This window comes from Megalobrama amblycephala, linkage group LG3 (assembly GCF_018812025.1).
Source record: "Megalobrama amblycephala isolate DHTTF-2021 linkage group LG3, ASM1881202v1, whole genome shotgun sequence".
Classification (NCBI taxonomy): Eukaryota; Metazoa; Chordata; class Actinopteri; order Cypriniformes; family Xenocyprididae; genus Megalobrama; species Megalobrama amblycephala.
The window spans coordinates 47,486,826-47,499,055 of NC_063046.1; the positions used below are offsets into that span (position 1 = coordinate 47,486,826).

The following is a 12,230-nucleotide window of genomic DNA, read 5'->3' on the forward strand; positions in this document are numbered from 1 at the left end:
AGATGGCCTTCTTCCAGCACGGATCAGCATCCCGACCACTCTGTATGGCAGTGAAAAACTCCCTTAGGGCTACCTCAGATACCTCCACAAACCTCTCTGGAACCTAGAAAACAGACATGACGTTTAAACATGTAATTAAACGGTTACACGCAGCACCCACGCCTGTGCACATGCACACACTGACCTGGTAATCATTGCTCTTATTGTAGTGCATGTTGAGAATGCGGTAAAGCTCAGTGTCTCTGCCCAGGCGGAGTGATCTTTCCCTGGCAGATGTAAGCCCCTCTCTGGCTGCCTGGCGGGCAAAGCGCTCCATCTGGATATAGAAGAACTCCCGGAAGTTACTGAACCACTTAATCAGCTGTGAAGTGACACAGCGATTGAACTGTGCGAGGGGGGAAAAGAAAGAAAAGCCAAGTTAATTCTAGCAGCATTTCAAAAAGATGGGGTATATAATGAATGTAGGTCAGCATTAAATACTGTAGTATCATTTTTTTGGAGACATTCATTCTGTGATGTGTAATGTAATTATAATACAAATGATTTAATAAAAAAAAAATCATTGACATTCACTCATAAATGTAGGAACATTTTCTGACTGCTCTAATTGATTCAGACTGTTTCAAAAGGGAAACCATGCCAGACTGCTGTATATAGGTCAGTGTGACTTCATTCAATAAGTCATTAGCCCATATAATTATATAATTTGTGCGAGATATGCACATAAGGCTATAATATTTTGTGATCAGGATACATGAATGATGCTCACTTTGACGTCAGGGAAATATGTCTTTAGTGTGCTAGAACTGGGGTAGCGTGTGTAGAAGAACATGAGTTTGGCTTTCTTCAGGTGGCACGGAGAGAGACCTTCCTGAGAGTGTAGATGGTTAAGGAATTTTTGATACCACAAATACATATTTTTATATTTGTATACATAAAATCCACTACCGTTCAATCATTTTGGGTCAGTAAGATTTTTTTATGTTTTTGAAAGAAGTCTCTTATGCTCGCCAAAGCTATCTGATCAATAATACAGTAAAGTAAAAACAGTAATGTTTTGGAACATTATTACAATTTAGCATAACTGTTTTCTATTTTAAAATATTTAAAAATGTTATTCATTCCTTTGATGCAAAGCTGAATTACTCCAGTCTTTAGTGTCAAGTGATCCTTCAGAAATCATTCTAATATCCTGATGTGATGCTCAAGAAACATTTATTATTATAAGTGTTAGAAACAAATGTGCTGTTTTTATTTATTCATAGCGCTTATTTAAAATATATATATTAAAGTGACATTATAAATGTGTTTACTGTCAATTTTTAACAATTTAATGTAAATAATTGTAATAATTTCTTTAAAACTGACCCCAAACTTTTGAACACTAGTGTAAACATTTTTCTGCACAATTTCATAAAAGGATATTGACCCAGCGGCAAGATAGAGTGCTGCATCTCCTCCATCCACCATTCCCGCTCCGCCTCCCCTCATCCCTCCTTCTCTCGCTCTATCCGATGGAGAGGGGTCTAGCTGCCCCAACAATGGGAGGGGTGGGAACGCAGAGTTGTGTGAACGGAAGTCCATAAAAGATTCAGACAGGCAGTCCTTATGAAGAGGCAAACTGGAAAGGGAGCGGGCAAAGAGATTCTGCATGGTGTAGTGAAGAAGGGGTAAGGCAACAGGGTTGTCTGAGGGATACGAGGGCAGGAAGTGGTCTTTGCTCCTGGGAGGTAAAAGTGCCGGGAGAGGGGGCTGGGGTAGCGGAGGGAGGCTGGGATTGGCTTGAGGGAGGAGGAGGTCTTTGTGTACATTTTGAGCGATAGAGGCCCTCTTGTCTTGAGGACTCTTTGTGACTAGTGGCAAAGCTTCCACCTGCTCTACCGCCTGAGGTCTCAGCCTCCTGTCTGAGTTTAGATCCAACGTCATGCTGGTTTCTTGGGGAACAGTGGCAGATGTGACTGTCGAGGGGTCGGTTTCAGCATAGAGACGGACAACTCTGTCGATAACTTGAGCCACGACATTTGCAAGCTCCTGCTTTAGAGCTTGAGCAAACTTCTGCCCTCCTTCTGCGCTCTCCCACTCACCTCTGACCAAACTGCAGCCCAGCCACACTTGATCCCCATTTAACTCCAAGTCCAGGTCCACGGAGGTCTCTGGAAACATCTCAGCATTGCCATTCCCATTGGTTTCATTGTTTTTCTTAGACGAACAGCGCGGAGGAGAAAATCCGTTGCTGACGAGTGGATCGTCGCTGTCGGAAAACATCTCCGCAACCTCATCGAGATTGATCGCCCCATTCTCTTGCTCCTCTTCGCCTCCTTTCTCGTCGTCCGCCTGCCCTCCGTACACTCTCCACACCTTGCGTTGGAGTTCTAGAAGTTTCCCTCTGGTTTCCTCCAGCTGAAGCTTCAGTTCTTGTCGCTGTCGTTTCCTGCCTTCCCTGCTTTCCCTCCTGTTCCCTTGTTCTGATCCCTTCCTTTCGCCCATTCTAACCAAAGCTCTACTCTTCCTCCCTCTCTTGCCTTCTCTACCAGTTTCTTCTTCGTTTCTAGCTGCGGAGTTCATCCTGGGTCTCTTAGTTCTCCCAAAATCCTGTCCCCAGTTGCCGGGTTCGGGACCTGAGCTTTGTCCTCGTTCTCCATGACAGCGCTGAGATGATGGGGTAGCCCCAAGAGCAAACTCCCTCTTCCCAAACACATCCTCCTCACTTATATCATCATCTACCAGGAGCCCGGGGAACAAGCCCTGACGCTGACGGAAACTACCCCACCTTTGGGACGCACTGTTGGGGTGCATGAGAGGGGAAAAGAGCGGGTGGGAAGACAGGCTGCTAGGGGAAAATCGGTGGCTTGAGGGGTTGGAATCTGGCAGGCTGTGATACAGTTCGAAGGGACACATCTGGGAAGGCTGCTGATGAAATCGATCCGAAGGGGAATCCATAACCCCCTTTTCCGTTCTGATCTGGTTTCAGGATCTTTAAAGAGAGCACAATTTGCTGAAAATAAATGCATAATCGTAGACGAAAATATGTAGCTATCTGGATCGGTTTTTAAAATTGTTCATAATCCTCTCATTGTTATCGGCATCATCATTGTCTCTTTTTTTCCTCTCTGCATGTGTGCGTTATCTATCCGCTGACAGCTGTACCCTGTGTTTGTTCAGACTGTTGACTCTATTGCTCTCATCCTTCTTTCTCTCTCTCTCTCTCTCTTTCTCTCTCTCTCTCTCTCTCTCTATCCCCCACACATACTCAACCCAACACAAATACATGGATGGTGAGACAGTAAATATTTTAATGAGATTACTATAGTCCCAAAGCTCTGAATCTGCATTTTTACTTAATTCAGACCTTTTAGTACTACTAGATAGACAGATAGATAGATAGATAGATAGATAGATAGATAGATAGATAATTTATCCTCAAATCAGATTAATGGAAATTACTGTCCTAAACGTTTTGCCTATTCCTCATTGGCACAAATGCCACAGATGTCATCAGATTACTGGTCAAATATAAAGCCGTTTAACTGCCATGAAAAAAAATGTAACAGATGGAAGGACAACACCCTCAGGGATAAATTATAGAAATTGATTTGCGTTAATTACTGACTGACACACTAACCAACTCGACGTAAATATCGCAGTGCACGTCAAAGTTTTCTTGTTATGAAGACAGATTTCGCTCCTGCTCGAATACCGGTGCAGAGCGCACGAGCGGACATTTGTAAACTCTGCGCGCGCGTGTCGCAGATTCATTAACAGATAAATAGATGAGGCGCATTTGACAAGGACAAACAAATACGTAGATGTCCCAAATGTAAAAAGGAACTAAAATATTTAAAAACTTACAAAACAGTTAGCTAGAAAGCATCCCCGGTCGGTCACTTTCCTGTCGTGTTATATTTCGCTCTTGTCGAGGTGTCCGCTGGTCACCGGGAGCATCAGCTTTACAAGCGCCACCGAGTTTCCTGTTATTGCTGTCGCTCCTGTCTCGCGCTGTCCATCTCTCATCCTCGCGCACTCTATCGCGTGGTGATCAGCCAGTAGGCGTCAAGGCGTGAGGGAGGGATGTCCGCTGCCCCAGTGCACGCGCGCGCACACAGTTTACTGTCTCTCTCTTTCACTCTCTCACACACTCTCCACGTGGGGCAACTACTTGGTTATGAGCCTCCACCAATCAAAAACGACCCGATTTACCAAAATAATCCGATGTACATATATGGTAAATTTATTATTGTGACATTTTTTCCACCATAGTTATCACAGTTCTTGCTAAGATTTAAAATTTGATTAAATTTAAACGTAATAATTGATAAGGATCTAATTCAAGCAATGCAAAAAGCCCTAATAGAATTTTCTTAAAACAGTCGATTTATATCTTTTCTGATACATAGCTCCCAAAAGTATTAAGCTTCCCAAAGAGATTAAATGAAAATTCAGATTTGCATCAGGAAAAAATTAAATTTTTAAAAAATATTAAAACACTTATTTTAAATGGTAATATTTAAAGATGCACCGATACTAAATTTTAATGTATACACAAGAAATTTCAGGATTTTAAACCATTTACAGCTCCTCTAAAGGTTCAATACATTATTCTAATACAAAATTTATTCTGATATTTCTGATATTATTCTGGTAATAATTATGCAACATTCCACTTTTAAAAATAATAAAAAAAAAAAAGCTGTAAGAATTTGTTTTTCTAGTTGGAACATATTTGGTTCTTGGAGGATTCTTTTTTTTTTCTTTCACTGGAATGGATTAGGAGAGGTTCTAAATGATAATAGAATTCTAATAGGAATTCTCTATACATTCTTTTACGATATATTATAGTAACACTGACTGTAACTAACAAGAATTTTGGAGAACCTATAATTGCAATTATAAAATTTTTGTCTAATCAAACTTCTGACTTAGTATCGATCGTTTTAAGAAAGCATGAATATCTACCTGCATGTTTAAGAAAATATTTTAGCACAAACCCGATTCCAAAAAAGTTGGGACATTGTACAATTTGTGAATAAAAACAGAATGCAATTATGTGGAAGTTTCAAATTTCAATATTTTATTCAGAATACAACATAGATGACATATCAAATGTTTAAACTGAGAAAATGTATAATTTTAAGGGGAAAATAAGTTAATTTTAAATTTCATGGCATCAACACATCTCAAAAAAGTTGGGACAAGGCCATGTTTACCACTGTGTGGCATCCCCTCTTCTTTTTATAACAGTCTGCAAATGTCTGGGGACTGAGGAGACAAGTTGCTCGAGTTTAGGAATAGGGATGTTGTCCCATTCTTGTCTAATACAGGCTTCTAGTTGCTCAACTGTCTTAGGTCTTCTTTGTCGCATCTTCCTCTTTACGATGTGCCAAATGTTTTCTATGGGTGAAAGATCTGGACTACAGGCTGGCCATTTCAGTACCCGGATCCTTCTTCTACGCAGCCATGATGTTGTAATTGATGCAGTATGTGGTCTGGCATTGTCATGTTGGAAAATGCAAGGTCTTCCCTGAAAGAGACAATGTCTGGATGGGAGCATATGTTGTTCCAGAACTTGGATATACCTTTCAGCATTGATGGTGCCTTTCCAGATGTGTAAGCTGCCCATGCCACACGTACTCATGCAACCCCATACCATCAGAGATGCAGGCTTCTGAACTGAGCGCTGATAACAACTTGGATTGTCTTGGTCCTCTTTAGTCCGGATGACATGGCGTCCCAGTTTTCCAAAAAGAACTTCCAATTTTGATTCGTCTGACCACAGAACAGTTTTCCACTTTGCCACAGTCCATTTTAAATGAGCCTTGACCCAGAGAAAATGCCTGCGCTTCTGGATCATGTTTAGATATGGCTTCTTTTTTGACCTATAGAGTTTTAGCCGGCAACAGCGAATGGCACGGTGGATTGTGTTCACCGACAATGTTTTCTGGAAGTATTCGTGAGCCCATGTTGTGATTTCCATTACAGTAGCATTCCTGTATGTGATGCAGTGCCGTCTAAGGGCCGAAGATCACGGGCATCCAGTATGGTTTTCCGGCCGTGACACTTACGCACAGAGATTTGTTCCAGATTCTCTGAATCTTTGGGTGATATTATGCACTGTAGATGATGATAACTTCAAACTCTTTGCAATTTTTCTCTGAGAAACTCCTTTCTGATATTGCTCCACTATTTTTCACCGCAGCATTGGGGGAATTGGTGATCCTCTGCCCATCTTGACTTCTGAGAGACACTGCCACTCTGAGAGGCTCTTTTTATACCCAATCATGTTGCCAATTGACCTAATAAGTTGGTCCTCCAGCTGTTCCTTATATGTACATTTAACTTTTCCGGCCTCTTATTGCTACCTGTCCCAACTTTTTTGGAATGTGTAGCTCTCATGAAATCCAAAATGAGCCAATATTTGGCATGACATTTCAAAATGTCTCACTTTCAACATTTGATATGTTATCTATATTCTATTGTGAATAAAATGTAAGTTTATGAGATTTGTAAATTATTGCATTCTTTTTTTATTCACAATTTGTACTGTCCCAAAATGTCCCAACTTTTTTGGAATCTGGTTTGTAGATAATAGGTTAATACATAATATACACAATATTTCAGAAATAGAAGGTCTGTTTGAACTCTTTTGATTACATATTCCTCCAAACACGTGCCTTGTAAGAGACTGTATATGCCAAGGCCGGTATGAAAAAGCAGCAACAGAGCTCTTCATAATCAGAGACTCCTCTACCCCTCAATGTGTGAAAGCTGATTATCGGTCCCTCCACTCCTCTTCATAGCACCCCTTCTCTCTCTTTCATTGTTTCCATCACTCCCTCTCTCCCCCACTTCACTGAAATATACCTCAACCAACCAAACTGTTCACAATAACCAGTGGCTACTGTTGTTATGGAAACAAGAAAATGTGACACAAAGCCTTATTAATAAAAGGTGCTTGTGACTATAGAGCGATCTAAGTAAACAAATGTAATTGAAATGTAGTTTTAAAAACAAATAAATATTGGACAGATAGAAGGGACATTAACACAACTCGCATACTTTGACAAGTGGCATTGAAGCTAATGGATTCCTCTCTATTTGAATTCAAAATCCATTTTTTTCTCAGTAAAAAATGACAGTAACTGTGCAATGCAGGTGTTAAATTCCTTGATAAATTCCTTATCCGACAATACAGTCCATTTGCACTGTAAACACACACACACACACCTTTTGTAAGGTCAGGCTGAAAGGCTTTTGAACTACATTAGCAACTCAAACTGAATCCTTTGAACTGAAGCCAAATGACTGACAGCAAACAATATTAAAATGCATGAGCAATTCTAACAAAGAGCTATGAAATACACCAAAGGGACGCAGCCATTTGTGAGCAGTGTTTTAAAAATGCCACACGAATGTCGATCCTTTCAAATGGTGGGAGACATATCAAAATGTCTCATTTGAATGAGTCACGATCAAACATATTGCATTATGAGTCCGTAATATGTGCGGAATGAAAATGTGGTATCCAGCGGGGGGAGAGAGAGAGAGAGAGAAAGCAGGAGTGGAGATAGACGTTTGAGGGGGTCGATGGACAGGCAAAGTGTTTGCCCATTGGCTGCCTCTGAGGGAAAGTGTGTATGAGAGAAAAGAGCACTCACACATTCAGCCTTGGGCAAGGTGACTGAGGAGAGACAATGAGTGACAACTGCAGTTGAACTAGAGGATATTCAATCTGAAGGGACAGAATAATGAATCGAGACCTCAGGAATTAGTACCACAAAGACGTAAAACCCCCAGGGAAGACGAATCCACACAACTAGGATGTGAGAGTGTTTATAATACATATAAAAAAAAGAGGCAGATTGATTAAATGGAAGATATTTTGAGATTATTTGACCAAAACTGTGAAGGATGAACAATGAAATGGTAATTTCAACTAGTGTCAGTACGAAAAAATTTACCAAAGGCTTTACACATGATGCACATGATGTGTTTTCAAATAGATCTCCAGTGACCTTTACAATAAGGTTCAGTTTGTTAGCATATCACGTCCTGTTTTTGCCGCATTAGATGCGTTCCTAGGTCAACATATTTTGTTGATCCTGGAACATCATTCCTGTCCAAAAATGTATCCCTAATCCTACCCATAAGTTATCCCTAAAATCAGAGGGAAATAAGGCATAAGACCCTGATTGTAAGACTAAATTTGACATAAACTCTAAACTTGCCCCTCAAATCTGATTGGTTTATTGGAATGTTGATCCAGGGACATGTACTTGGTGAAATCAGGTTCTGCATATGGGTCATTGACAAATAAGGTTTTTAGAAGTGTAAGAAAAACTAATGGAGATAATTAATTTTGTTTTATTAAGTGTTAACAATGAGATTATGTGTATTTATAATCAGTTAACACTGTTTTTGTCATTTGTTTTTACAAGATTTTACCAAAAAAGTCATTCGGTTTAACCAAAACTTCGGTTTTACCGAATGACAATATTTTCAAACAGTGCTAACAGGCTGATATCTAGCTAGCAAAAGGACAATCAAACATGTTATATTTAGTACAAGTCTTTCAAATATTAGAACATTTTCCGGTTTTATAGCGGTTGAACCGAATAACCTGATGTTTCGGGAAGTGTATGAGAGAGCAAAAATATTATTATTTTTTTCCAAATAGTTAAGAGAGAGTTAGTTACTTTGCTTCACGACCATGTGGTTCTTTGCAGGTGTCTGAATGATGTCACATCCTGTCACATGATACTGAACGCATGACTTGATCCAAAATGGTCCTTTAATATTGGTTACTCCGAATGACAACAATGAAATTCTGACATTCTTTCTCATAACAAAGCAACGACTTCTACATAATTTTTAATACCATTTTGCACTATGTTGATATATGATGTTATCAAATCATGGCAGAACAAAAAATATATACATTTATTACATTTTAAGATATTTTAATCAGAAATGAAATGGCTGTCTTGGCCTTTGGACGGTTAAACCGAATGACCTTTAAAATACATTTATGTAGCAAAATATAATTAAAATCTTTTGGATACAATAAAAGTGATCTAGTTGTACTACCTTAAATGGCCTGTCACGTCATTGACCCATATATATATATATATATAAATATAAACATATTGAAAGGTAGTGTATATATATCAAGCGACGTTGTCGGCCAAAGCAATAAAAATATTGTTTTGGGCCTGTGAATTTTATATCCGTGTTAAGCTACTGGCCACTTTAGATCTTTATAGATATCATTTGAGCACAAAATGTAACCGTGACACACTGGATTCTGGATCCAGCTGAGCCATGGCCACTGTTTCACCAGCTTTCAGATAAAACTCCTCTTTACTGAAGCTCTGTTTTGAGTTTCCGCCTCTGACCTTGAGTTTCAGGAAACTGGTGGTAATGCACATTATTAAAACTGAGTGTGTGTGCATGTGTCTTCAATGGATTGTCCTTGTCCTCTCAGCACCGCAAACATATTCTTTGATCTCTGACCGAAATGACTCTCACAATGCGGTGGAGAACCTCAGGAATACAATATAATGCACCGACTCGCGCTCTCAACCGCACACAGATACCACAGACGTGAGAAAACGCGCTCGCGCACACACAATTTCACTCACTCTCCCTCTCAGTCTCTCCGCAGTACTCAGGTTGCAATTATCCTCTTTGGCTGGAGTGTTTTGATGGTATAATTGCCATGGACACTGAGGAGAGAGGGATTGGTGAGTGAGAGATAGAATGAGGGATGGAGAGGGGGAGAGAGGGACATCGAGAGCTGACACTCTCAGCATGCTAATGCCCAAACACACTCCATCTCCCAGCGTTTTCCTTTTTGTGACTCTCTTCATCGCTCACACACGCCACACACACGTATACACACACACACACACACACACACACACACAGGTGCTGTAACCTCTCTCCATTCCACATTCACTCCAGGCAGCCAAAACAGCAAATACACAAGCCCGACGGGAGAGCGAGAAAACAACAGTAGGAGGGGAAAGAGAGGGATATTTTCCATCCACTGACAATAGAGATGATCCACGCTCATCCTCTGCTCATCCCTCAGTTCTTTCAGCTATGTAATCCTTTTTGTCCTTTCTATTCGTTCCTTCCCTTTACCAGAAACAGAGCCAAAGTGCGTACGACAGCCCATATACACGAAGGGCCTAAGAAATGTGGATTTGTCTGCGCTGATGTCTTGATCTATTTTGGGCAAAACAGTGACATCTGGTGGTGTATTAAAACAACTGCGCTCAAACCTTTTAAAGGGTTAGTTCACCCAAAAATTAAAATTCTGTCATTAATTACTCTCCCTCATGCCGTTCCACACCCGTAAGACCTTCATTAATCTTTGGAACACAAATTAAGATATTTTTGATGAAATCCGATGGCTCCGTGAGGCCTCCATAGCCAGCAACGACATTTCCTCTCTCAAGATCCATAAAGGTACTAAAAACATATCTAAATCGGTTCATGTGAGTACAGTGGTTCAATATTAATATTATAAAGCGACGAGAATATTTTTGGTGAGCCAAAAAAAACAAAATAACGTCTTATATAGTGATGGCCGATTTCAAAACACTGCTTCAGGAAGCTTCAGAGTGTTATGATTCTTCTGTGTTTTGAAATCGGCCATCACTATATAAGACGTTATTTTATTTTTTTTGGCGTACCAAAAATATTCTTGTCGCTTTATAATATTAATATTGAACCACTGTACTCACATGAACTGATTTAAATATGACTTTAGTACCTTTATGGATCTTGAGAGAGGAAATGACATTGCTGGCTATAAAGTCCACACTGAGCCATCGGATTTCAACTAAAATATCTTAATTTGTGTTTCGAAGATTAATGAAGGTCTTACATGTGTGGAACGGCATGAGGGAGAGTAATAAATGACAGAATTTTCATTTTTTGGGTGAACTAAGCCTTTAAAGTCAACATGACATGAAAATTGACCATTTTAAAAGGTACATGATGTAACTTATTTTTTCCAAAATTAACATTTTAGTAATGAGTCAATACATCAATCATTCTTCCAAAACGCATTCTGTCTTACCCTGATAAGCTATAAGTGTTTATATATTTTTGACCTGTCGGGATGGTTTTCATTTGGAAATTGTGTACATATGCCCTATGTGTCAGGTCTTATCTGTAAATTCATAGTTTTCAGTCACGTGACTGACATGTAGACTGGGTGGGCACAACATCCATAGAAATGCATTACAGGCCAGTCAATTTTCCATCTCAAAAGAAGAAAAACAAAAATATGTGAATATAATGCAAGTTTTTGGCACTAAAAACAGCGAGACGTTCTTAAACGCTTAATGTGAAAAACACTTAGAATGCCTTAATGTGCTAGAACAGTGATACTGGGGGACCGGATTCGGTGTGCACTTTGTTGATGGTGAGTACTATGTGTAGACGAGATGAGCCAAGAATGTGAATGCAATGTGTTAAATGGTTAAGTGTTTTCTTTATAACGGTTTTCTATGGTTTCATGCAGAGCCGAAGCACAACCAAAACAATGTTCTTCCGCAAAAAGCATGCAGTTTTCTTTGTAGTGTACCTTTTACGCTCATAATACACACTCTCAGGTATTATTGTGCACGATTTATTAGTAAATGACTTTCATTTTCAGTTGATGTCATCTAGGGTGTGCAGACAAATATTCAAATAACCTTTTAGACTTTATTCAGAGGAGTCGATACAATTGACAGCATTCGTGGTATAATGTCGATTATGGTGAGGCGCTTAAAACAAGTAAACGGGGCTAATAAGATGATTTAGATGTAGAAATGTGAAGCATACAAAAGCACTTAACTTACATGTGTTAAAAGGTGTATTATTTGAGCAGTTAAAGTCTCAATGAAATCAAAATCGACAATTCTTACTTTTTATGGAATATTAGAAAAACAGAGGGTTAAAGAGCCAGATTTACTAACAGTTTGCACCAGAGCAAACCCTCTTTTGGTGTTTAAAAACTACTGTCAGGGTTTACTAAAGAAACGCAGTGAAGAAATAGCGCCGAAAAGGCAACACAGTTATTTTCGAGGCTTATGATGCAAAATTTATGGAAGAATAGTATTTAAACGAATCATGCAAAGTGGTTTACTAAGGTTAGCATTAGTCAATTTACTGGTATTTGCATATTTAGCACCATTATTTATCACCCAAAAAAGCATGTCTTAAACTAGACGCTAATT

At 39.5% G+C, this 12,230-nt stretch overlaps 1 protein-coding gene across 1 annotated transcript in view; it reads right to left on the reverse strand.

Moving 5' to 3' along the window:
• Nucleotides 1–4,374, reverse strand: part of prox3 (prospero homeobox 3) — a 4,900-nt gene extending 526 nt beyond the window's left edge. Inside the window, exons 1-5 of the mRNA XM_048185781.1 lie at nucleotides 3,850–4,374; nucleotides 1,426–2,974; nucleotides 770–877; nucleotides 185–385; nucleotides 1–103 (exon numbers count right to left, since the gene is read on the reverse strand). The exon at nucleotides 1–103 is cut by the window's left edge and continues 526 nt beyond it. Coding sequence (XP_048041738.1) covers nucleotides 1–103; nucleotides 185–385; nucleotides 770–877; nucleotides 1,426–2,940 — 1,927 coding nt within the window. The 5' untranslated portion in view covers nucleotides 2,941–2,974; nucleotides 3,850–4,374. The remainder of the gene's footprint in view (nucleotides 104–184; nucleotides 386–769; nucleotides 878–1,425; nucleotides 2,975–3,849) is intronic.
• Between the last annotated feature and the right edge of the window lie 7,856 nt (nucleotides 4,375–12,230).